General features: G+C 35.6%; 1 protein-coding gene across 1 annotated transcript in view; it reads left to right on the top strand.

Moving 5' to 3' along the window:
- Positions 1-365: 365 nt before the first annotated feature.
- Positions 366-24,663, top strand: part of LOC134658139 (O-acyltransferase like protein-like) — a 60,201-nt gene continuing 35,903 nt past the window's right edge. Inside the window, exons 1-5 of the mRNA XM_063513751.1 lie at positions 366-585; positions 16,613-16,761; positions 17,011-17,181; positions 17,647-17,803; positions 18,146-18,248. Coding sequence (XP_063369821.1) covers positions 519-585; positions 16,613-16,761; positions 17,011-17,181; positions 17,647-17,803; positions 18,146-18,248 — 647 coding nt within the window. The 5' untranslated portion in view covers positions 366-518. The remainder of the gene's footprint in view (positions 586-16,612; positions 16,762-17,010; positions 17,182-17,646; positions 17,804-18,145; positions 18,249-24,663) is intronic.

Genomic DNA, 24,663 nt, shown 5'->3' on the forward strand with positions numbered 1-24,663 from the left:
AGATGCACTGCGTTGGAATTGATGCAGTCGCTAGCGTTTAATGCCGCGTAAAACTCATGGTGAGGGTACTGAATCTGTACTGCGATCATTCCTCGTCGCTCGACTTGTCGGCTTCGGCAAGTCGCGGTCGCCAAACTTGGTCTGGAACCACAGCTGGACACCGCGGGCCGGACTGACATTTACCGTACAATTCTAAAGGCGTTTCAGATTTTGTCAATAGTAGGTGTAAATGTTAATATGTATTTTAGTTGATATCATGACTAAAACTGTCTGGACCGTACGTATAATACATGCTACCTGTATCACCTGTATGTATCATGACTGTCTTGTCATGCGCTATAATCGCGCGTCTAATAATACACCTGATTGTTTACAATCCATATGAAAGATTGACATTTGACCTTGTAAAGTTTCGGAAATGCGTAAGTTTCCACCACCCTACTAACGTTTCGCTGACTGACTCTAGGCCGCGCGGCCAGCCAGTCGCTGCGAGCGCGGGCAGTCGATAGTTTGCCAAAATGCGGTGGTTCATAGCAGTGTTCTGTTTAGTGAATCTCGTCGTTGGCCAGAATATTACTAATGAGGGTAAGCCTTATTTTTTAGTTGACTGAACTATCATCTGACCAAGACATCAATTAGAAGTTTTCTGTCATTTCTAAGCTTGGTTAAATGTAAAGTTTGATACTTACTGACTCTGGAATAGAATAAATTGGTAGCTTAGTATTCAAATGAGCTTTAAAGGGCTATTATTAAATTTGCCGTTTGTTCAAGCATGTTGCACGTAGTTTGCTGGTTTTGCTGAAGTTAAACCAGTCAATAAAGCAATTTAAAGTTGTCAAAGACCGACACAATTTAGAACCCATGCCTCTGTATTATCTGCCTACAAAATTATGGTCTAATTTAGTCACTAAACATGCTCATTATTTTCACTAACAAGATTTCTTGTATTTTTGTATTTATTTTTATTTAACACCCGGATATACCCGGCTCTGGTAAACGAGGACAAATGTTAACAAAATATATATCAACTGTGAGCTCCTCCTATAACTTGATTCCAGAATTGCCAACAACTACTAGCAATCGGAGATCAGGCTTACGTTGGTCTGCTAAAAGCCAACTGACCTATTAGCTTTGTGAATGCCGGGGTCCGGACGGATAGCACCCCTAATCGTACATTATGTCCCAAACTACCGACCCCCTGCCTTCAGAAGATCCGTTACACTTATAGTCACATAACGTATGACGGGGGTCACGTTTATCACGGAGATAACAGCATCCGTCTCGTTCTAACCTGTTCATCGCATCACTTTATTTTAATGAGAATATTTCCATGATTCAACCTCGTGATAGATTCCCGGTTAACGTGATCGGGCTGCTAACCGACGTGTTTTTATCTAGCTCGCGTCTTAAAATAATAAAGCCTTTATTTTCATCCTTAATCTACCTTAACTATTACATAATGAATATTAATTGTAAATTATATTAGTGGTAATTAAGGCCCCTGACGGGTGAAGGCCTCCTCCAACAGTTTCCAAGTTGACCTTGAATGGGCTTTCTGTATCCAGTTTTCTCCGGCAGTTTTTTTAATATCATTAACCCAGCGATCTCTAGGGCGTCCTTTGCCTCTCTTAGTCCTTGGGCCCGGCCACGTAGATCGCGTCTTACCCACATTAAAATCAAATCGGCGATTATTTTAATAATAATACATTATTTATGATTAATGATGATAAATGATTTCAATTATTTACAATAATACAAAATATATATCGAATATATGATTATTTAAATATTTTTTCTTAAACTACTCAAAACCGAATGCTCGTACCTACATAAAGGCCATTGCTTTCCTGTCTACATAAAGTGTTTCGTTTGAAAATACATATATTTTAATAATATGTATGCTAGTTTCAAGGTATTTATGTATGGGCCACTAGGTAGTTGCCTGAAATAAAGTTTTCATTAATTCATAAATATATGTAAATATTTTTAATACCGAATTCAATCAAACACACAATTAATTGACCAGGAGACCGATTTAGAATTAACAATTTGTTCTGTTTGTGAACTGATTTTGACAAAACCTCGCTGTCGCTGATGGGCACATGCGAGATGAAGTTAAAGTAGTGTGTGAGATGCGTGACAATCACTAAGGGTCCGTTGCACCAAACCGTCGGTCACTGTTAAAGAGTTCGCTAAATTTTATTGTATGGGAAGCCTCATAGGTCACTGCTAAGTGACATTATTCACTAGTCAGTCCGTCACCTATGGTTGATGCAACCCGCCCTAAGACGATCGTCAGGGTAGTATCAAAACCATATCAAATTGTTAAGTCTGAATGGAGATACTAGAAGTTACACAAACGGCCTCCTAGCCTAGTCGTTAGTGACCCTGCCTCCGAAGCAGGAGGTCCCGGGTTCGAATCCTGGTAAGGGCATTTATTTGTGTGTTACCTTACCTGAGTTATGGATGTTACTATGTATTGAAGTATGTATTTATCTATATAATATATATGTGTGTGTGTATCTTACCGTACCCATAGTACAAGCTTTGCTTAGTTCGGGGCTAGGTCGATCTGTGTAAGTTTGTCGCCAAATATTTATTTATTTCTTATTTATGAATTGAATCAAACAAAGCGGAGAAGTTTATTTTAAATTAACTTTCCTATGATACTAAAACTATCGACAATTGAGTGGAATATTTCACTAGGTTTAAAATTATGCCGATTACGACATTTTTTTTTAGTTCCTTGATACCTATTTACCATTCACAATAATATATTTCATATGGTCACGAATAAATTTTAGTGTTATTGAAGAAATAATGATCTTATTGACGTCATAATATAGTTAAAAAGAGCAAGAGGCAATCAACAAGGCCATGTTGTGGACAAAAAGTCACAATTTTTTTTTTAATAACTTGTAGGTACTCGTAGGTATTGATCATTTGCTTCTTTTATTTAAAAGCCCTCATCTATCTACTACCGACTATGGGATCACATCGGTCTTGTTGTTTTAATACAGACATCACTCTTTGTATATGACAACTCGATGGTATTACCTATCTTGCACACTGTCATTGTCATCCGACATACATTAATCGAAATTTTCAAATAGGTACATACCTAATCGCACGCACTTATTTTTTTTATTTGGCCTGGTATCGAACATGACATTACAGTATACGAAGAGGCAGATTGGCGAGAAATCCTGTGTGAAAATCGGGTTAGCTTAATCGATTATAAAGATGACGTTCGAATTTCAACAGCAGCTGCATTACTGTTGTTGCCGCCGTTGTATCCGTCAATTTCCTTCAGAATTAATTGACTCAATCAATCGTTTCCCGGCATCGGCATCCTGCCACTCTGGGTTAACACAATTAAACGTCGGGCTGTGGCTACCAATCAAATTATAAAATAAAACAGCACGAATCTATATTAATATATTTTAACTGCACAAAAAAACATAAAAATATTGATATAGCGGCCAAACTACGGAATTCAAACATCTTGATAGTATTACATTCGGGCTTGAAAAGAAAATAATGTAAACAAACAAGTCACGTGATTCGGTTATTCGTGACGCTCGAACAATGATATAGTTCCATAGATACAAAATGTTGAACCTAATTGACCGAATAAAGAATTGTTTAATATTTTAACATTCAATAGGTTTTTTTAACATACATACCTAATCCGTTTCGAACAGTTTAATTGACAGCCCTTTTGTGGCATCGCCATCACAACAGTGCCAATCACTATGAGCATTAAATAAATCGAATAAGTACCTACCATTTTGTCACCAGGATATCATCGTTATTATACACTTACCTATAATTATAATTTTACTTAGCTACATTTACTGCAGTGGCTTAGGATCATCTTCACTTACTCTAATGCGTTCTACACTTCAAGGCGTGCTTAGTGCTTAGGTGAACAGAGGTCAGTAATTAATAACCAATCACGTACTAAAACGATTTATTTGCCGCGTATGTAATGTCAATGTCATTCTTCAAGATTCATATTGTAACCTCTGACAATAAAGTAATATATGTTGACAATAAATTGAATGCTATTTTCGTATCATCAATACATTTACAGTACCTCGGGAAATACAACAATAAATGATCATCAGAATGTACACACACGCATCCAGCATAGGTCCATTACAAAGTCCACCACGTATAACTTTATAAGCTAGTATTAAAATATTAGGATGAAATTTAGTCCCTACGAGACGAGTACGAGTAGGTCTAAACCTACCTTCATGCGTTCGCCGCAGTGCTCCTTAACAGGGATGTTGCGAATATCCGCATCCGCATCCGCAACCGCGGAACTTCCGCATTATTTTCAACATCCGCATCCGCATCCGCATCCGCATAAAATCGATGCGGATTTAATGCGGATGCGGATGTGGAACAGGTTGGTACAGGAACGTCTTAGCATCGGCGTAAGTCCTAGTCTGCTAGGTAATTTAGTCATTAACCAAAAAAACCTATTAGAAATGAGCAGTCAAGCGTGAGTGGGACTTAATGTACGGAACCCTTGGAACGCGAGTCCGACTCGCACTTGGCGGTTTTTTGAAATAAAAATTACTAAAATGTAATATTTGACGTTTTTTTATGGTACTATCTTGACATCCGTATCCGCATCCGCATCCGCGTGTGAGCCTTTAAAAATCCGCATCCGCATCCGCGTCCGCGGATGTCAAAAAATCGGCATCCGCAACATCCCTGCTCCTTAAGTTTAGCGAAATCCCTTTCGTCTATAATTTTCCCGCTGGATTACCCCATCGGAGATTATAGAAACCTACAATTTGCATGTATGGGTTTCGTAACGACATTCAATATTGACGAATGTTCCAAAAATAATAACCTTGTCCGAACTTGCTCGACGCGTCCTCGACGTTGAGCGTGCTACATTCACCGCACTTATAAATATAATTATATGAGATAAACAAACAAGCTGAAGCTTCTCGTTGTGTGATTCAGGAAATTCTGAGGAAAAAATAAGAAATTACATGCCCAGCAGTTCAAACAAAGCTACTATAGGTGAGGGTGGGGAGGGTCGATCCCTAGGGGACACTTGGTAAACTTCATTTTTAATCAAACCAAACGAGATACAATTTTTTGCGCTAGTAACACTCATTCATTCGTTCCTAACTTCATGTTCTGTCATGGCACTGTATCGGAAAAGTCAGTGGTTCAAAAATGGCGGACGGTGAAAGATTTTCTGCGTACTATATTAAATTTTCGGTAAGCTTTAACTGGATTTATTTTATAATATGAGATGGAAATGATGTTAGTGAGTGTGCTTATTTTATTTGTTGTTTATTGAAGTGATGATTAACTTGGATTACATTGATATACGCGAACACATGTTTCGAGTACGGCACGTTTTATAATCTTACTATGTATGGGGAGACTTTGTCTTTTTCTTCAGGGGAGATATGATTCCGGGATCATGTCACCCCCAAAGCGATCAAGTATACATTGTAATAAATTTACTTACAAAATGATTCATAGAGCTATCATAAATATTTTCTTTTCTTTAGTAAATCATGCCGCGAAAGTACGACCAGAGAAACACTGATTTAAACTTTCAAGGTTTTTGACTCATTATTGTTTATTATAACGGAATTTAATGGCGTATAATTCAGTTTTTAATTATACAACCGACTTCGAAAACGGAATTATCCCCGTGGCCTTTGAAAAGACTGACTAAAGTTGACATCAACATTTTACGAACTACCCGTACTTGGTCTTTTTAGGGTTCCGTAGCCAAATGGCAAAAAACGGAACCCTTATAGATTCGTCATGTCTGTCTGTCTGTCTGTCCGTCTGTCCGTCTGTCCGTCTGTCTGTCCGTCCGTATGTCACAGCCACTTTTCTCCGAAACTATAAGAACTATACTGTTGAAACTTGGTAAGTAGATGTATTCTGTGAACCGCATTAAGATTTTCACACAAAAATAGAAAAAAAACAATAAATTTTTGGGGTTCCCCATACTTCGAACTGAAACTCAAAAATTTTTTTTTCATCAAACCCATACGTGTGGGGTATCTATGGATAGGTCTTCAAAAATGATATTGAGGTTTCTAATATCATTTTTTTCTAAACTGAATAGTTTGCCCGAGAGACACTTCCAAAGTGGTAAAATGTGTGTCCCCCCCCCCTTTAACTTCTAAAATAAGAGAATGATAATACTAAAAAAAATATATGATGTACATTACCATGTAAACTTCCACCGAAAATTGGTTTGAACGAGATCTAGTAAGTAGTTTTTTTTTTTATACGTCATAAATCGCCTAAATACGGAACCCTTCATGGGCGAGTCCGACTCGCACTTGGCCGCTTTTTTATCAAGTTAAACGTTTTACACACAGGGGATGTTACTCGGTCGACAAAAAACACTTATAACGATATTTGGTTTTCAACCGACGATATTTGTTTTTATGGATGAAATGCTATTTCAATGGCTTTCCGACCTTATGTACTATATAACCGACGGTCCATAGAAAGGATTTTAGGATTATGCAGCTCAAACACCGTCCTCGAAACGTGAGCAGTAAATTTCTAAACTTATTTATTACAGTAAACAATAACGACCAGTGATGGGTAAAAAAATTAAAATTGCTGTAGGTATCTGACGCTAAAAATACCTTCATAAGAACGTTAAAAAAATTAGCTTGTTACAAGAAATTTTATGTTAATAACTTAGATTTTTTTTTTTTGTACAAAAATTGATTCCCTATTTTATGTTGTTTTATGGATAATACGATTACATTGTTTTTTAAAAGTATAAGATTATGAATTAATATGTGTTTGATATCTTCATATATTAATTTTCTGTAGATAAAGTGAATAAATTAATGTAGATACTACCCTCGAAATATGACATTGCCCCTTAAAATCTTTTTACCAAGTGTCCCCAAATCTGGAAGACTTGATCCCTTCGGCTTAGACATCTGATTACCGGAAATACAACTTCAAAGCATGGAAGATGCAATATATATATGTTTGCTGTGTATTTTACAAATTATAGATGCATTGCTAATAGCGATCCGTGTTATATAATCAATGAGAATCTGGTATGGGGAGACATGGTAAAAATATGTTTACCATGTGTCCCAAGAACCAGGGTCACATGATCCCCCTAGGATCAAGGCTCCCGACCAGGGGTAAACAAGTCTCCCTTACATAGGGGACACATGGTAAAAGTCAACAGTATGGGTTTTCATTAAATAATGATCTAATTTATTGCACAAATCTGTTCTAATTCAAACTATTAATGAAGAGATAAATTCTGAGTCGTATGGTCTATAAAGTTTTTCAACACTACAAATAGTTAAGAAAATGTATGCTAAAAACAAAAGGGGTGATCAACCCTCCCCAGTTTCCCCTATCCTACGAGCAGGAAATGCGTGTTAGGTTAGGATAGGTAAGTAACAATATTTGTTACCATCTGAGAGAATATTGTGACGACATTTCTTTGTCTAAATACGTACAAAACTTAAACAATAGGCCACATGACTAATTTTCATTTATGGTATCAATCGATCGGGTTTGTTTTTAGGATCAAATGTCTATATGGGACCCATCCCATTGCATTAAAGTAACACAAAAGTCAGAAATTCTAGTCAAAGGCCGACAGTCGCACTTCACTCGCGAAACGCCCTATACAAAACGACAAGGGAACGTGACGTCAAGGTCTCTGGGTGCCCATCTTGTAGTATGGACAAAACAAGAAAATTGCGTTTTTGTCGGTGAAATATTGCGTTTATGTATATAGTTGCTATACAATATTTTTTTGAATGAAATGTAAGGAATCGAATGGTACCCTTACTTTTATCGTTTTTGGAAGTAAAAAAAAACTTAAATTTTGAAACTTTCAGGTCCTGTATTTTTGTAATTTTTCAATATTTTATTTTAATATCCACATTATTGTGATAAATTGCTCGTTTGCTATCTATTTTACTAGATTTTGTTATAAAATTCAACATGTGTCATCATCCCTATTAAAACCCGTTCTGAGCCATGCTGCAGGGTCCAAAGGTCCCCATCACACTAGCAGCGTTACCCCGCTCTATGGCGATGGAGACCTGTTGCCATGACTCAGAACGAGGGTCATTCCCCTTCTCCCTGAGGTGCTTGCCAAGCTCTCGGAAGAGCTCACTTGTGACAACTGAGCCAACTACTCGTATTTATCTCCAATTATTAATTAATCATTGTCTTACTTAGTTACCTACATCATTAATAAAAAATACCGGCTAAATGCGAGGACTTGAGCCCCGGGGATTCTATAACTTAATTTTTGAAGTGAAAACTTCTTTAGCGGCGCTGGGCACTTTTTGAGGTGGGGAAAAAATGATAAACTCGAGACAGCGTAAGGCGATCACGTGACCGTAAGGGGCGTAAGGCGATCACGTGACCGCAAGCCCCGTAAGGTGGCCACTCATAATTTTGATGGCATTTAAATCAATAAAGAAAAACTCAATGTTATTTGACATTTATGTTGCGGACTCCTTTTCAAGACTCTTTACCTATGTTCAAATAATTTGTCGTTGTCATGGCAGTATGTAGATAAACATGTCAATGAAAAAGTGTGATCTTATTTGAGAATGATAATAATATATAATAAATAAATAGAATACCTCCGCTAAACGTATACTGTATCGTGTTAACGGGCGTCGGTAACATAGTGAGGTGAGTTTTCACTTCTATCGGCACTCCCGGAGTACAACCGTTGTTGCTTGTTTTAGGTACCTACAGTCGCCAATAAATACATCGGAACGGCGAGATTTTCAAAAATATCTAAACATGCACTTTAATATCTTGATAGGCTTTGTTTGGATTTTTGTGAACATCTTGGCTGCTTAACTAATCTAATGGCGACTGTACAAGTAAATAAATATATCAGCCTATATATGTCCCATGTATGTGATGGGCACAGGTCTCCTCTCATGCGCGAGAGCATATGCAATCTCCACGCTGGCCCAATGCGGGTTGGGCACTTAACATACACCTTTGAATTTCTTCGCGGGTATATGCAGGTTTCCTCACAATTATTTCCTTTACCTAAAAGCTAGTAATCAATATCAAATTATATTTATTCCGTTCATAAGTACCGAAAAACTCATTGGAAGGAGCCAGGATTTGAACCTGAGACCTCGGGATTTAATGTCAGACGTCAGATCCACTAACGTAACCTTCTTATTACCCTTTACCGATTTGACATCTGCCAGAACCACAAGAACATTTTTCTAAAAGATATATCGATGCGTTAAATGTTATGATATTTAGGTAACTAGGTGCATGCTGTGTTTTTGATTAGGTACATTTTGTACTGTCCTTGTTTTGAATTTAAAATCACCAAAGATACTATCATCTACTAAATTATCACATTTCGAACCACGGCCAAGGCCGGCAAAATTGTACTTGCGTAAATGCCAGATAGTGGTCCTTGCGAAAGCGCCGTCGCGGACCGCCGCGGCTTGCCACACACCGCATTCCCATTCATTTATTAATGCCACAAATTAATAACTATAATTGGTCAAACCAAATTATTGTCAGTAAGAACAAAAAAAAACTATACTCATCCTTTTCTTTTGGGTCTAGATACGTACTAGTGTAAGACAAAGTTAGTATGATTATCTCTGTCTATGTTTGAAATGAGACAGTCCTTTGACAAACTATATTATCAATTATACTTTAATAACAACAGTATCTGCCAATCAAGAAACTTATAAAAAAAACACGTCTGAAAATTGTATAATACATTTAGTATTAATTTAGGGTGATTCAAAAATCAGTTTTATTTTTTTTAACTCTCATCCCACAATTATATCCCCTATTAAAATTATAATTAGTAATTCATTTGAGAATTTTTGATTAACATATATATATATATATCACCTATAGGATATCTTCATGTTTTAGATCAAAGCTTTTATCACCTTATTTTACGATTGGCATGAGCTCAAGGGATGACCCCAACAGATTAGGATAGAAAAAAAGAACTGCGTGTCAACTGCAGCTTGTATGAGACTGTTGCTCACCGATTGCATGCCGATTGTTTCAGCCATAGGCTCCGTTGTACTAAGGTCTTACATTGTTTATTTATTAATTTAGTTATAGCATTTAAACTGTTATTTCTAAGCTAACTTTAATATTTTTGCGGCTTGATCAATATCAAGTGTTTTTTATAGTTATTAAATTAAATGTTTAGTAAATAAAGTCTATTTTTTTATTCGGTAGACTGAAATGACAGTTAATAGTATGAACATGGTATGAACATGAAATGTCATTCCATACTATTAACTGACATTTCAGTCTACCGAATAAAAAAATAGACTTTAGGTACTAAATAACCTTACATCCTCCTTGAAGGCGTGCTTACAGGTTGTTGAAACAATGATGTGGTTCCGGTAACCAAACCTTGTGCAATAAAAGTGAATGAACTGCGTTGAACTTTTGTATTGACAACTAGGTGTTTATTTATTGTTTATGGATATTTGAAAAGTATAGTTTGGCCCAGGACTATCTCATTTCAAACATAAACAGAGAGAATCATACTGTCTTTGTCTTACGCTAGTACTAGCACCCAAAAGAAAGGGATGAGTATAATTTTCCTGGTTCTTATTGACTGACAAGTTGTGTTTGCCAGACTATATTTTCATATTTAACACTAATTGCCCGTTATGCGTTGGTGAAAACGCATTTCCAGTAGTAAAATCTACTTTTTACCGATAGTTGTGTGAGGTGGACAGAACAGTCTGCCGTTCTTGCGCGTAGCCCAACAATTTTAAATTATTTAAAAATAACTTTACTATGAATATTAATTACTTACTTATAAGTTGCCCTGCATGAACTCAAAACTATGCAAATATCAAATATCAACATTTATTCAGCAAATAGGCCACAAGGGCACTTTTACACGTCAATATGGAATTTACATACAGCAAAAAAAAAACACATCAATAATTATAAAATACAACTAAGCCGTAAATATCAAATCAAACTAACATAGAGATGTATGTAATGCAATTCAATAATTCCCCTCTTATTGCAATTCATGTTGTGAAGATAATGTACCTACTGTGGAACATATTAAGAGCCCATCAACGTGCACACCAGGGATGTTGCGGATGCAGATTTTTTGGCATCCGCGGATGCGGATGCGGATGCGGATATTTAAAGGCTCACATCCGCGGATGCGGATGCGGATGCGGATGTCAAGATTAGGTACTTAGAAAACGTCAAATATTCCATTTTTAGTATTTTGTTATTAAAAAAAAACGAAACGTTTAGTATTTGAGCAAGAATATAGGTGCGTTATATTTAATAAACAGTAACTTGGCCGACTTTTCTGGATCTAGACGATTTCGTTATAGGTAATGACGAAATTACTTAGCACTTACGCCGCCACTAAGACGTTCCTGTACCGACTTGTTCGACATCCGCATCCGCATAAGCTCCGCATCGATTTTATGCGGATGCGGATGCAGATGCGGATGTTGAAAATAATGCGGAAGTTCCGCGGTTGCGGATGCGGATGCGGATGTTCGCAACATCCCTGGTGCACACTAGCGCCACAGCTAAATAATCATGATTATTTAAAATTAACGAAAGATATTTAAAAAAGGAGGCCGCTACGTATCTTATACGTATCTTATATTAAAGTACCTTTTGAATAAATCAAACTAGTTTTTATGTTGCTGGATTCGTCAATCCATGCGTCCAAAGTTAAAATGGCCGTTTTTGTTTGTGGCTTAAGCCTATGATGCATGTTATCTCATAAGTTAGTGTTAAGTATATTGCTATACCCTTACAGGGTTCATGTGGAACTGTACTAAGTAGTTTTTAAGATCTGTATACTAATATGAGTGCAATAAACAATTCTAATTCTAATTCTAATTCTAATTCTTGTTTTGAGTTCATAGATAGACGAATCCAGGAGCATAAAAACTAGCTTGATGTATTCAAAAGGTACTTTAATATAAGACAGTACGTAGCGGTCCTTTTTTCAATTATCTTTCGTTAAATATAAATAATCACGACTATTTAGCAGTAGCGCTAGTGTGCACGTTGATGGGCTCTTAATATAGGTAGGTCTAACATCGATCAACATTATTCAAATTTAGACTTTATATATATATATTATATGTACTAGCTGTTGCCCGCGACTTCGTACGCGTGGATTTGTATATTGGTGGTTATAAATTCTACATTAGCTTAGAACATTATGCAGCAAAAGATAGCAGTAGGGACGGTTAATCATTTGTTAATTATTATACAACGCATGAGATTTGTCTTTCACAACCTGGCTACGAAGTTTCAAGCCCCTAACTGAATAAAATTGTTCTCGATAATCTCGATATAATCTCTCTCAACCCCCAGAAGATTTTCAAGTCCACTATTTAATAAAACCTACTACCTAACTACCTATTTACGAAGTTTGAAGTTCCTAGCTTTAAATAAAATTTGAACCCTCTACCAACTCTCAACCCCTGTTTAAACTTTTAGGGGATGAATTTTTAAAAACGCTGAAATTACTTTTCTTGTATTGTAATAATATGCCTTTATAAACGATTCAAGTCCCGCACTCCGATAAATATTTGGGTTCCATACAAATTTTCGACCCCCCACCTTGGGGGATGAATTATCAAAAACTCTGAAATTAGTTTTCTTTTCTCTTAATAAAATACCTTTTTACGAAGCTTCAAGTTCCTAGCTTTAAATAAAATTATAACCTATTCAATCTTTCAACCCCTTTTTAACCCTGTTATGGGATGAATTTTTAAAAACGCTGAAATAAGTTTTCTTGTGTTCTAATACTATGGCTTTATACAAAGATTTAAGTCTCGCACTCTCAAAAATATTTGATCTCCATACAAACTTTCAACCCCTTTTTCACCTCCTCGGGGGATGAATTTTTAAAAACGCTGAATAGGTTTTTTTGTTTTTTAATAAAATACCTTTTTACGAAGTTTCAAGTTCCTAGCTTTAAATAAAATTTGAACCCTATACAAACTTTCAACCCCTTTTGGACCCTTATAGGGTATGAATTTTTAAAAACGCTGAAATTACTTTTCTCGTATTGTAATAATATGTCATTATACAAAGATTCAAGTCCCGTACTTACAAAAAATATTGACCTCCATACAAATTTTCAACCCCTTTTTCACCACCTTAAATGTTGAATTTTGAAAAACGCTAACAATAGTTTTCTTCTCTTTTAATGAAATACTTTTTACGAAGTTACAAATTCGTAGGTTAAAATAAAATATAAACCCTATACAATCTTTCATCCCCTTTTTAACCCTTTTAAGGGATGAATTTTTGAACACGCTGAAATTACTTTTCTTGAGAGTTAATCTAAAAAATATTTGATCTCCGTACAAACTTTTAAACCCCTTTTTCACCAACTCGGGGGATGAATTTTTAAAAACACTGAAATTTGTTTTGTTGTTTTCTAATTTAATACCTTTTTGCGATGTTTCAAGGTCTTACCTTAAAATAAAATTTGCACCCCAAGACAAAATTTCATCCCCTTTTTTACCCCCTTAGGGGTTGAATTTCCTAAAACGTCGCAATTCCTTTTTTTTGCAATCGGCTATTATGCCTTTCTAAAAAGTTTCAAAGCATTTGTAATGGATTCAAACTTTCAACCCCTTTTTAACCCTGTTAGGGGATGAATTTTCAAAAACGCTGAAATTACTTTTCCTGTCTTATAATAATATACCCATATACAAAGTTTAAAGTCACACACTCACAAAAATATTTGATCTCCATACAAACTTTCAACCCCTTTTTCACCACCTTGGGGGATGAATTTTCGAAAACGCTGAAATTAGTTTTATTATTTTTTAATATAATACATTTTTACAAAGTTTCAAATTCCTAGCTTAAAATAAATCTTGAACCCCATACAACCTTTCATCCCCTTTTTAACCCTTTTAAGGGATGAATTTTTAAAAACGCTGAAATTACTTTTCTTGAGTTTTAATAATATGGCTTTATACAAAGACTCAAGTCCCGCACTCTCAATAATATTTGATCTCCGTACAAACTTTCAACCCCTTTTTCACCACCTCGGGGGATGACTTTTTAAAAACGCTGAAATTAGTTTTCTTGTTTAATAATTTCATACCTTTTTGCAAAGTTTCAAGGTCCTAGCTTAAAATAAAATTTGCACCCCAAGACAAAGTTTCGTCCCCTTTTTTACCCTCTTAGGGGTTGAATTTCCTAAAATGTCGCAATTACTTTTTTTTGTAATCGGCTATTATGCCTTTCTAAGAAGTTTCAAAGCATTTGTAATGGATTCAAACTTTTAACCCCTTTTTAACCCTTTAAAGGGATGAATTTTTAAAAACGCTGAAATTACTTTTCTTGAGTTTTAATAATATGGCTTTATACAAAGACTCAAGTCCTGCACTCTCAATAATATTTGATCTCCGTACAAACTTTCAACCCCCTTTTCACCACCTCGGGGGATGAATTTTTAAAAACGCTGAAATTAGTTTTCTTGTTTTTTAATTTAATACCTTTTTGCAAAGTTTCAAGGTCCTAGCTTAAAATAAAATTTGCACCCCAAGACAAAGTTTCATCCCCTTTTTTACCCCCTTAGGGCTTGAATTTCCTAAAACGTCGCAATCACTTTTTTTGTAATCGGCTATTATGCCTTTCTAAGAAGTTTCAAAGCATTTGTAATGGATTCAAACTTTCAACCCCCTTTTAACCCTGTTAGGGGATGAATTTTCAAAAACGCTGAAATTACTTTTCCTGTCTTATAATAATATACCCATATACAAAGTTTAAAGTCACACACTCACAAAAATGTTTGATCTCCATGCAAACTTTCAACCCCTTTTTCACCACCTTGGGGGATGAATTTTCGAAAACGCTGAAATGAGTTTTCTTGTTTTTTAATATAATACATTTTCACAAAGTTTCAAATTTCTAGCTTAAACTAAAACTTGAACCCCATACAACCTTTCATCCCCTTTTTAACCCCCTTAGGGGTTGAATTTTTCAAAATCGCTTCTTATCTCTTGTACACTTTACAAATGCAACCTAGTGTGCAAATTTCAACTTTCTAGCTTTTGTAGTTTCGGCTGTGCGTTGATGAATCAGTCAGTCAGTCAGTCAGTCAGTCAGTCAGTCAGGACACTTGCATTTATATATATAGATTAGGCATTTCGTCCGTCGTGGCATGTATTAGGCATCGTTCTGGGAATTAACACTCTATACTTACCTATTATACACCTTCACAAAAGTAAATAATGTTATTTATTTAGCGCTCAGTGCAGTGGTGTCGGTTGTTGTAATTTAAATGATAGATTAAGTTGAGCATGTTATGAATGTAAGTAGTTTCTTAAGTTAAAAGATATTCTATTGTTGTATAAAATCTACCGCGGATGGAGTATCGAGACAAACCTTACTGGTTTACCGATACTTTTGTAATTAAGATTAGATATTGTGTTGTAATTACCTGAATAAATAAATAAAATAAAAAAATACTGAAAAATACTGAAAAATGATAAAAAGAAAAACTTTAATCACAATCCTGCCATTTTTAATCTACATCACAAAAAGAACGCTGTCATTATTACCCAAATATTACAAACGTTACACGAATTTGTCTGTAATTAAGTATTCTATTTTTTCCCTATCGGATGTTGGTGAGGATTATGAAGCAACTAGGTAAGCATTAGACTAACTTAGGATGTGTTGAAACGCGTTTCAAATGGCAGGTTTACTTACGCTGTTGAAAGTACAAAAATACCTTACGCAGTAGGCTCAGTTTAACTTGCTTATATCATACTCGTGTGTGCAAATAAAATAAGGAGTGCCGATTGGAACAGGATTGATTGTGACATGCAAACGGGTGATCTTTGTATTTCTCCTAATTTACCTACTATAATTAAACTTTAAAAGGTTTAACTAGGTACTTTAGACTGAATATCACCGTCATTAAGATTACGCTCAGAAAATACTGTTTCGTAAGTAAAAAGACTACCCTACATTCCTACGTAATTTGATGTCATCTCTAGCTAGTACCTACTTAATAGTACGTCGCCGATTATGACAAACCAACGCAATGACAATATTTCCACGCAAGCTTGAGAACATTATATAAACGGGTTTATCGGCCAATTAATCTTTATTGCAAGGTAAAAAATAAGAAATAATTAGGTTGACATCCCATTGAAGTAAACATAAAAAGCGTCACGAAGTTGTCCCGCCATAGCGTATTCAACCTACACTATAGTTCGTTTTTTTAGCATTAGAAAGAACTTCAAAGAAGGTAAGCGATTTTGACATGTCTTTTAATTGAAAAACACTTTTTAAAAATCAATAACTATTACTTATGAAAGCAGAAGATTATAAAAGATCGTATTAGATTCATAATTCTTACATATTTACCGAAACTTATTTTTAAAATGTGTTTTTCAATTAAAAGACACATCAAGATTGTTTACCTTATTTCTAATGCTAAAAAAACGAAGTATAAACAATGCCGTTCTGCCTTGTTCCTGTGAGTGGCAACTTCACGCTACTTAACTACAATCACCTGTAATTATGTACCTCTATTAACGTACGTTGCCTTCACCAGATGGCGCCCACGAATTCGATTACTACTCCATGCCCGTGCTCTCCGAGCTGGACGACTATGACCTCTGCCTGCGGGACCCTGAGGCGGTGTACTGTATCGTCGACCTGGAGCTGATGGAGGATGAGACACCGCTTTATCAGTTCATCAAGGTACAATATACGTGTTTTATTTCGGAGCTGCTGGAAAAAGGTGCCATTGAGAAGTGCCTTAATTTGATGATTACTTACAATCTACATGATTATAAGCGCCACTTGCACCATTCCACTAACCCGGCGTTAATCGGTTAAACCTGGAGTTAACATGGTTAGTGAGATGGTGCAAGTGGCCCTTAGAGTTTACTAAGATTTGGTCAGAAAACAAAGTAAAAAATCCTACAATAAGCTTTTCTTTTTCCCCAGAACTTCTCAATGCACATTGCAAAGCACTACAAGCACTCGAAGCTCCACCGCGGTGTCTGCGCGAACCAGCATTGCGGTCTCAACCTCACCCATGCCACGGGAGGAGAGTCCACCGAAATGGCCCTGAGGGACTGCCTTAACGCCTCCATACACCGAGGCTACGGTCTGCAGGTAGGTCTGCACTAATCGACACCGTGGACCGGGAGGAAAATCCAGCAAATAGCCATGAGTAGGGTTTGCAATCCGGAATGTATGAAATTATCCGGATCTGGATCCGGATCCACGGATCTTCCCATACATTTCGGATCCGTCGTGCAAACCCTAGCCCTGAGAGTCTCCATTCACAGAGGCAGGCCTGCAGGTAGGCCTGCGCTAAAAAGCACTTGCTAGAGTGGTTAGTGAGGATAACCTCAGAAATAGGGCTCCTTGTCTGAGGGACTGCCTGAACCCATCTTTATTTACATCGGGGTTATTGACCAAAGGCAAATTACTATAAATATGTAACTAAAACGTTACAGTTCTCTCGACCGTTCCGTTACGTTACGTTTATGTCGTCCGGTAACAAACATGATCTGCTTTGAATTTAATCTGCAAAAACTAAATTTAAATTATCTAAGTAAAAGTTTTATATCTCAGGTGGAAACCCTGTCCGTGCGTTACTGCAAGACGCAATCCGACAGCTTGCCCATTGACGTGCTGGACTGGGTGGTCGGTGCCATCCTGCTGGTCGTCCTCCTCATCAACCTGGCCTGCACCGCGTGGTACTTCCTTTGGCCTAGCGAGCAACTCGAAAGTGAGTATTGAAAAAATTGCAATACAGTGAAACTTATACCTGTAATTGAAATCTTAAGGTACCGACGATTTTGTGACAATTATCCTCGTTTAAATAATGTTTGTCTTAATTCTAGAGGTTCTCGTTAAGAGAGGATGCTTTCTAAAAAATCTCATTAGTTCATTTCACCACACCAGCTCGTAAAGGCTCTTTTTATTCTTCAACACTGTTATAGAAGGTACCTGTATTCCAGACTACAAGAACGTGTGTCTCAAGTAGGGGTAAACGAGTAAAAGCTTAGTAGTCATACAATTGTTAAGTATTTAAATGGATATCAGGCAAATTATGGATTTCTTTTACTAGATAACAAATTCGTGATGGCATTCTGCGTGCAGAAGAACTGGAAAGCGCTGAAAAAAGGAGGCAACGCCGACGGCGGCGTGTTCAAGTGCTTCCAGGCCATGAGGTGAGCTTGGTTACATTTACATTACAATATTACACATACCTATTTACATATATATCAATAAGACTTAGTATAATAATAAAAGAGAGAGATATAAGAATAGCAATCTTGCAATTAATTAGTAGTTAATATAATTGAAAATACGTGGAGCCACGTAAATAAATAATTTAACTTTAATTCGTAAAAGGTTTAAGATTAACATAACGTATTAATCTCATGAAATACTATCTCGCAAATGTCAAACGACTCTTTTTAGTTCTGGATACGAGATCAAGTAGGGGAAGTCCGGGTAAAGCGAACAACCCAGGCAAAGCGAATTCGGGCTCCCAATCCTAAACTATTCGACCTTGTCGCACCACGCGCCTATATGATGTTCAGGATCCTTCGCTCTATGAGCGGCAAGCGTCACAGGGAGCGGTCGCTGTGAGTGTCGTCGGTGACGAGTCAAAATGTGTTTTTAGTGCAAAATATTCGATTTTGAAAGGTAAGTACATTGTATGTTATTTTGTCACAGTAATTATCTCGAATTTTAATTCAAGATGCTTCTATTGCTTATTAAAGTATATTCTTTAACTGACTGAATGGGCAAAGCGGATAGCGTGTTCACTTTGAATTTATTAGGTATATTTTTTTTACGTTAATATTTTGTTACAGATGGTATATAAATATCAAAAAAAGATCGATAATGGCTCCTGGCTAACAGACGTCATGGAAATGGCTATCAGAACGTGGATTCGCTGTATTAAAATGTCTTCAGAAATGCCGTGAAGACTTATGCTTATGAAATCAAAAAATAGCTCGGGACGATGGCAAGAGACCTGGGCCCCTATTCGACATGTGCAACTGTCAAATTTCGCGTCATTTGAAATTCAACTGTTGAAGTTCATTTGAAGTTCATCAAGTGCTGAAGTTCATTTGGTACAAACAATAATTTAACAAAAAACAACTTTGTTTTATTATTACTTTAAGGTTTATAATGGTTTGGTTTGGTTGTCACCTAACTGTGGATTGCTAATGTCAAATTTTGACAAGTAATGATTCCAAAGGTAGACTTGGTTCTCTATGACCTTCAGCACCATCTTGGAGTTTTTGACGTGCGAAAGGGTAATTTATAGCAAAGAGTAAAACTTTTTTTTTTCAGTACGTAAGTTTACATGAATTAATGACATCTTGTGAGCGATAGACCAACGAATGCGCTGTAGGCGATGCGGCGGCGAGTAGTGGAACTTACGTGACAATTTCCATCAATCAAAAAGGGACTACATTGCTGATGGTCGATAAAGGCTATTAATAATTGAATTTTAACAGCAAGAATGCCTTATTGACAAGCGATCTTTTTGTTGAACCCACACCTACACGTCAAATAATGCTTGCTCCACACATTCTCCTATAAACGCTCAAAATTGTAAAAAAATGAAACAATTTACTCATCACCTCTCTCAACTCAAGCTGCCTATTTCTAAACCACGTTAATAAACCACAAGTTGTACCTTAACACATTTCGTAAACCACATATTCAGAAAAGTCCGTATTTTATTACTAAGTGGAACATGAATAGCTTGTATTACTTTTTTGGCATAAAAATAATCTAAATTAGTCAAAATATTTTGACTAAATATTGCGCTACTGCTACCTACTATATAGGTACCTACTACCTTAGTAACTTGGTAACTTTGTCAGTCACCAACTATTTTGATGCTACCTACAAAGAGCATCAAAATAGTTGGCGACTGACAGGTCAGGCTCCGGTCTTGGTAAGTAATATAGTCAAATACAGTAGGTCATAAGACCTAACATTACTACCAAGACCTAATAGTACCTATTGTTTAATATGTATCTACTCAGAGATGATTTTTAATTAAAGGAGATTAAATACATATATGTTATTCAACTACAAATAAAAAAAATTGATCTATTTCAGTTTACACATTTTTTTTCGTTTAATTTTAATAAAACATTAAAGTTTTTAAGCATTCAACTTTATTTAATTTTCTTCACTTTATTATTTTCTGATATTTAGGTAGGTATGGTGTTTCAGGTTGGTAACAGGAAATAAGAAAACCACACCTCTCCAAAAACTCTGCTGGTGATTCACATCTGTAAGTTTAAATATGAAACATGATAAAAACACTTAAATTAAAAACTTAATGTCTGGGAGACCGAGTTTTGCTCTGGAAACATATAATAACCCAAAAATGCGCGTTTTCCCAGAGATAAAACCTAGCTAGATCGATTTTGCGCCCCCGTAAACCTCCATATAGCAAATTTCATCTAAATCCGTTTAGAGCCGTTCCCGAGATCCCCGAAATATATTATACATATAAATAAATAAATAAATATACAAGAATTGCTCGTTTAAAGGTATTAAAAACTTATAAATAAATTATTAGCCCTAAATCCTGGTAGTGAGTGTAGTGACCTACCAAGTGCGGTAGGGTGCCCTTCTGCAGGCTGGCCGCTTGCCCCGCTGGATAAGAATGCTGATCCGCATCATCAAAAGCATACAGATATAAAGCGCTTTGACAGCTCCTCATAGAGGCAACGCGCGCTAGGCCGCACGCCATAAATCTAAGCTAAAGTCTTAAATTCGAGATCATGAACATGAAATATTGTTCGCTATAATATTAAAATCATAGGTATTAGACCTATGATTTTACTATTATAGCGAAAAGTTAGCAGGAGACGGCCGTGCCGTGGTCGTGATAGGTACAGCATGCGTGGACCAGACAAGCGAACCCTGAATTATGTCCCTACCTATTTTACTATACCTTTGTTCACCATTATGTTCACCTATGTATATTTACTCTTCTTTCCAAGATAATCATCTTTTTCAAAATGTAACCCGTATAATCGGGCTGTATAATTGCCTCAATTTTTTTTACACAAAGTTGTATGTAATCTTAATTCGATAATTAATGATGTTTTACATATTTATCATATACTATTTTGCAAATTTTTCTTGGATATTACGTTGTTTATTTCGATTGACGTGTTTATTATTTTCGTTACTATGACAGCGTTTTTTTTTCTTTTTTGGCATTTACGTACTACAGTAGCCAGTGTCATGTCGATATAAAAACACTTTAAAAATGGAAAGGTTGAGTCCTCAATACAGTGACATTATAACTCAAACAAGAACCATCCAAAGGGGGGTGGGGGAAATTTCGTTATCTGCCTCTCTATCACTCTTGCATATACGAGCGAAATTTAATGGTGGCAGATAACGAAATTGGTTTCGCGGCAGGCCCTCTTTAAACAAACCGCCTTGATTCATCAATGTTATATTTATTAGGAACAAACGTTGACTGCCGACTGTTCTATACTCGTTCAAGCAAATCTTGTCAGTAGAAAAAGGCGGCAGATTTGAAAAATCGCGGGTTAGCAACACTACGTTTGAATTATTCTAAAATCGCGTGTCATTTATATCTTATCTGTGGAACTGTTTTGTTCATATTTCATCGATGTTCGATGTACATTGCTGCTTTTTGTTCGTTTCCTAGGGATACCATACTTTAGTTTGCTTTACATTGCTACTGACATATCCGGCTTGACAGACTATATATATTATACTACTCTTTGCTGCCCACTTCTAGCGCTGACGGTACACCGCGAAAATCAGTAAAATGCTGCAAATGGTGTTAAAGGTCTGAAAATCGGTACGATTGATCTTTAGGACATTTGAAACAATTTGACCCGAAGCGCCAACAAATAAAAAAAAACGAGAGGAGTTATGACGTCATGTTTTTTTGTATGAAATAAAAAAAAAATGTTTAGAAACCTATCGTGTATGGTATTAAACGAAAGGGCTTTCTGAGCCAATGCTAAAAATATATCACATAGTTACATTTCAGTCATTTTGTTTAAATTATAATAAAAATAGTTTTCAAAACATACCAAGTTTGGGCTTCTCCAGATACAATACCATAATTTTTTTTTTGTAAAATATACCTCAAATTATCCCTAATATCCTCATATCTAACCCTGATAAAGCAATTTTGAAATTATTTACATTTAGGTTTTTTTTTTAATTTTTCAATTTTACAAAGTGTAATAATAGCCCTGCCGAATTACTCAATACGAGTAATAATGTCATTCGGGTAAAATAAGAGTATTGAAACTTGCTTTTTCTACTCCCGTACTTTTATTTGTCATTTAAAGGGTCGTGCACACACCTTTAAACCCCTAACTTATAGTTATCAACACAAGTCTTGAGTCTATTCCCCAAAAAAATATTTGTGCATACACGCAGTATCTTTTTGGCACTTTTACGATACTTCGTGTAATCACCATTTAAAAAATATTGTATGGAATACATTGTTTCCAACCTAATTTTAATTGTCATTTCTGACAGATGAGTAAACCATAGACATGTTTTGGTTAATGGTAAGATTATTTTCATCTTTATAGGGCTGTATCTCCTAAACCGTGCGTCGTAGCACAAAAATAATCAAATTTTCGTTCCCCTTTGAAACCCCTAAGTAATATTTAGAAAACACGAAAAACAAAAAAAAATTAAGATTTTTTTTTATAGGGTTGTATCTCTTAAACCGTGCGTCGTAGCGCAAAAATATTAAAATTTTCATTCCTCTGTAAGAAACCCTAATTAATATTAAAAAAAAAAACAAAAAAGAGATTAAAAAAAAACAAAAAACTTTATAATGCTGTATCTCCTAAACCGTGCGTCGTAGCGCAAAAATAATCAAATTTTCGTTCCCCTTTAAGAAACCCCTAAGTAAGATTTAAAAAACACAAAAAAAGAAAAAAAAAAGAAAAAAAAAGAAAAAAAAAGAAAAAGAGGAAGAAAAATATTTATAGGGCTGTATCTCCTAAACCGTGCGTCGTAGCGCAAAAATAATAAAATTTTCGTTCCCCTTAAGAAACCCACGCACTGAACAACCTATCACATTAGGACATGAAACAATCATCATCATCCATTTTTATTATTATTTCATTGCATTTCAAAGTAAGAGCTTGGTCGTAGAAAAAGTATTGTATGCAACGTTGTTTAACCGAGTCAAAAAATACTAGTGGCGTCTTTATTAACAATTTTCGGTTGTTGTTTGTTGTTATTGTTACTCACGCCACTCGCCTTTTTTGACCTCTCTTAAACAACAGTTGCATAAAATACTATTACATGTTCCTTTGGTAATATCTAAGCTTTAAGTAAGAAAAAGTTCTGATGAGTGGGGGGTGGAGAACTCGGGAAAGGGGGGACGTTAAAGGTGAGTTTTTTCGGTTAATTCTTTCTTAATTATTACATAGACAATTTTTACTACGACTTATAGATTCCGAGATATAAGCGACTTTCTGAAAAAAACCGTTATATATTAATTTTATGCTTTCTTTTTAAATATTTAATTGAGAGATTCATAGATCACACTATGTAAAATTGAAAAATAAAAAAAAACCTAAATGTATATAATTTCAAAATTGCTTTATTAGGGTTAGATATGAGGATATTAGGTATAAGATTAGAGGTATATTTTACAAAAAAAAATTACCGTATTGTATCTGGAGAATCCCAAACTTAATTGGTATGTTTTGAAAATTATTTATATTATAATTTAAAAAAAATACTGAAATGTAATGATGTGATATATGTTTGGAATCGGCTCAGAAAGCCCTTTCGTTTAATACCAAACACGATAGGTTTTTAAACAATATTTTTTTATTCCTTACAAAAAAAGATGACGTCATAACTCCTCTCTTTTTTTTTTATTTGTTGGTGCTTCGGGTCAAATTGTTTCAAATGTTCTAAAGATCAATCGTACCGATTTTCATACCTTTAACATCATTTGCATCATTTTACTGAATTTCTCGGTGTACCGCCAGCGCTATATAGGTATACTTGGTCAACCAGATCTTGACAGTAGAAAAAGTCGGCAATTTTGAAAAATGTAGGCGCGAAGGGATATCGTCCCATGGAAGATTTGAATTTCGTGCCTTTTTTTACTGACAAGATTTGGTTGACCAGCTATATACATATTATACTACTCTTTGCCTACGCCTTTGCTTTAAACTTTTTTTAACAAGTTTTCACAGACAATTAATAATTTGACATAGACACATCAAGGCGGTTTGTTTACAAAGGGGCCTATCGGGAAGTGCGAAAATCGAAACTCAGCTATTTGCCTCTTTATCGCTCGAATATGCAAGAGTGATAGAGAGGTTAGATAACAATATTTCTAATTTCTGACTGTATTTTTCTTTAAATATTTTCAAATATAATTAAGTTGCGTTGTTTTATCACAAAGTTAAAAAGACTTAAAAGACCACTGTCTGTATCATCACCATCAGATCAACTCGATGGTAACCATAAAAATATTGTATTGTCACCCATATTACATATTATGTACTTATGTAAATTTTCAGCTTCATTGAACACCCGAGAAGTGGGTCAAATCTAGACACGCGGTAG

The sequence above is a fragment of the Cydia amplana genome, chromosome 2 (genome assembly GCF_948474715.1).
Source record: "Cydia amplana chromosome 2, ilCydAmpl1.1, whole genome shotgun sequence".
Lineage (NCBI taxonomy): Eukaryota > Metazoa > Arthropoda > Insecta > Lepidoptera > Tortricidae > Cydia > Cydia amplana.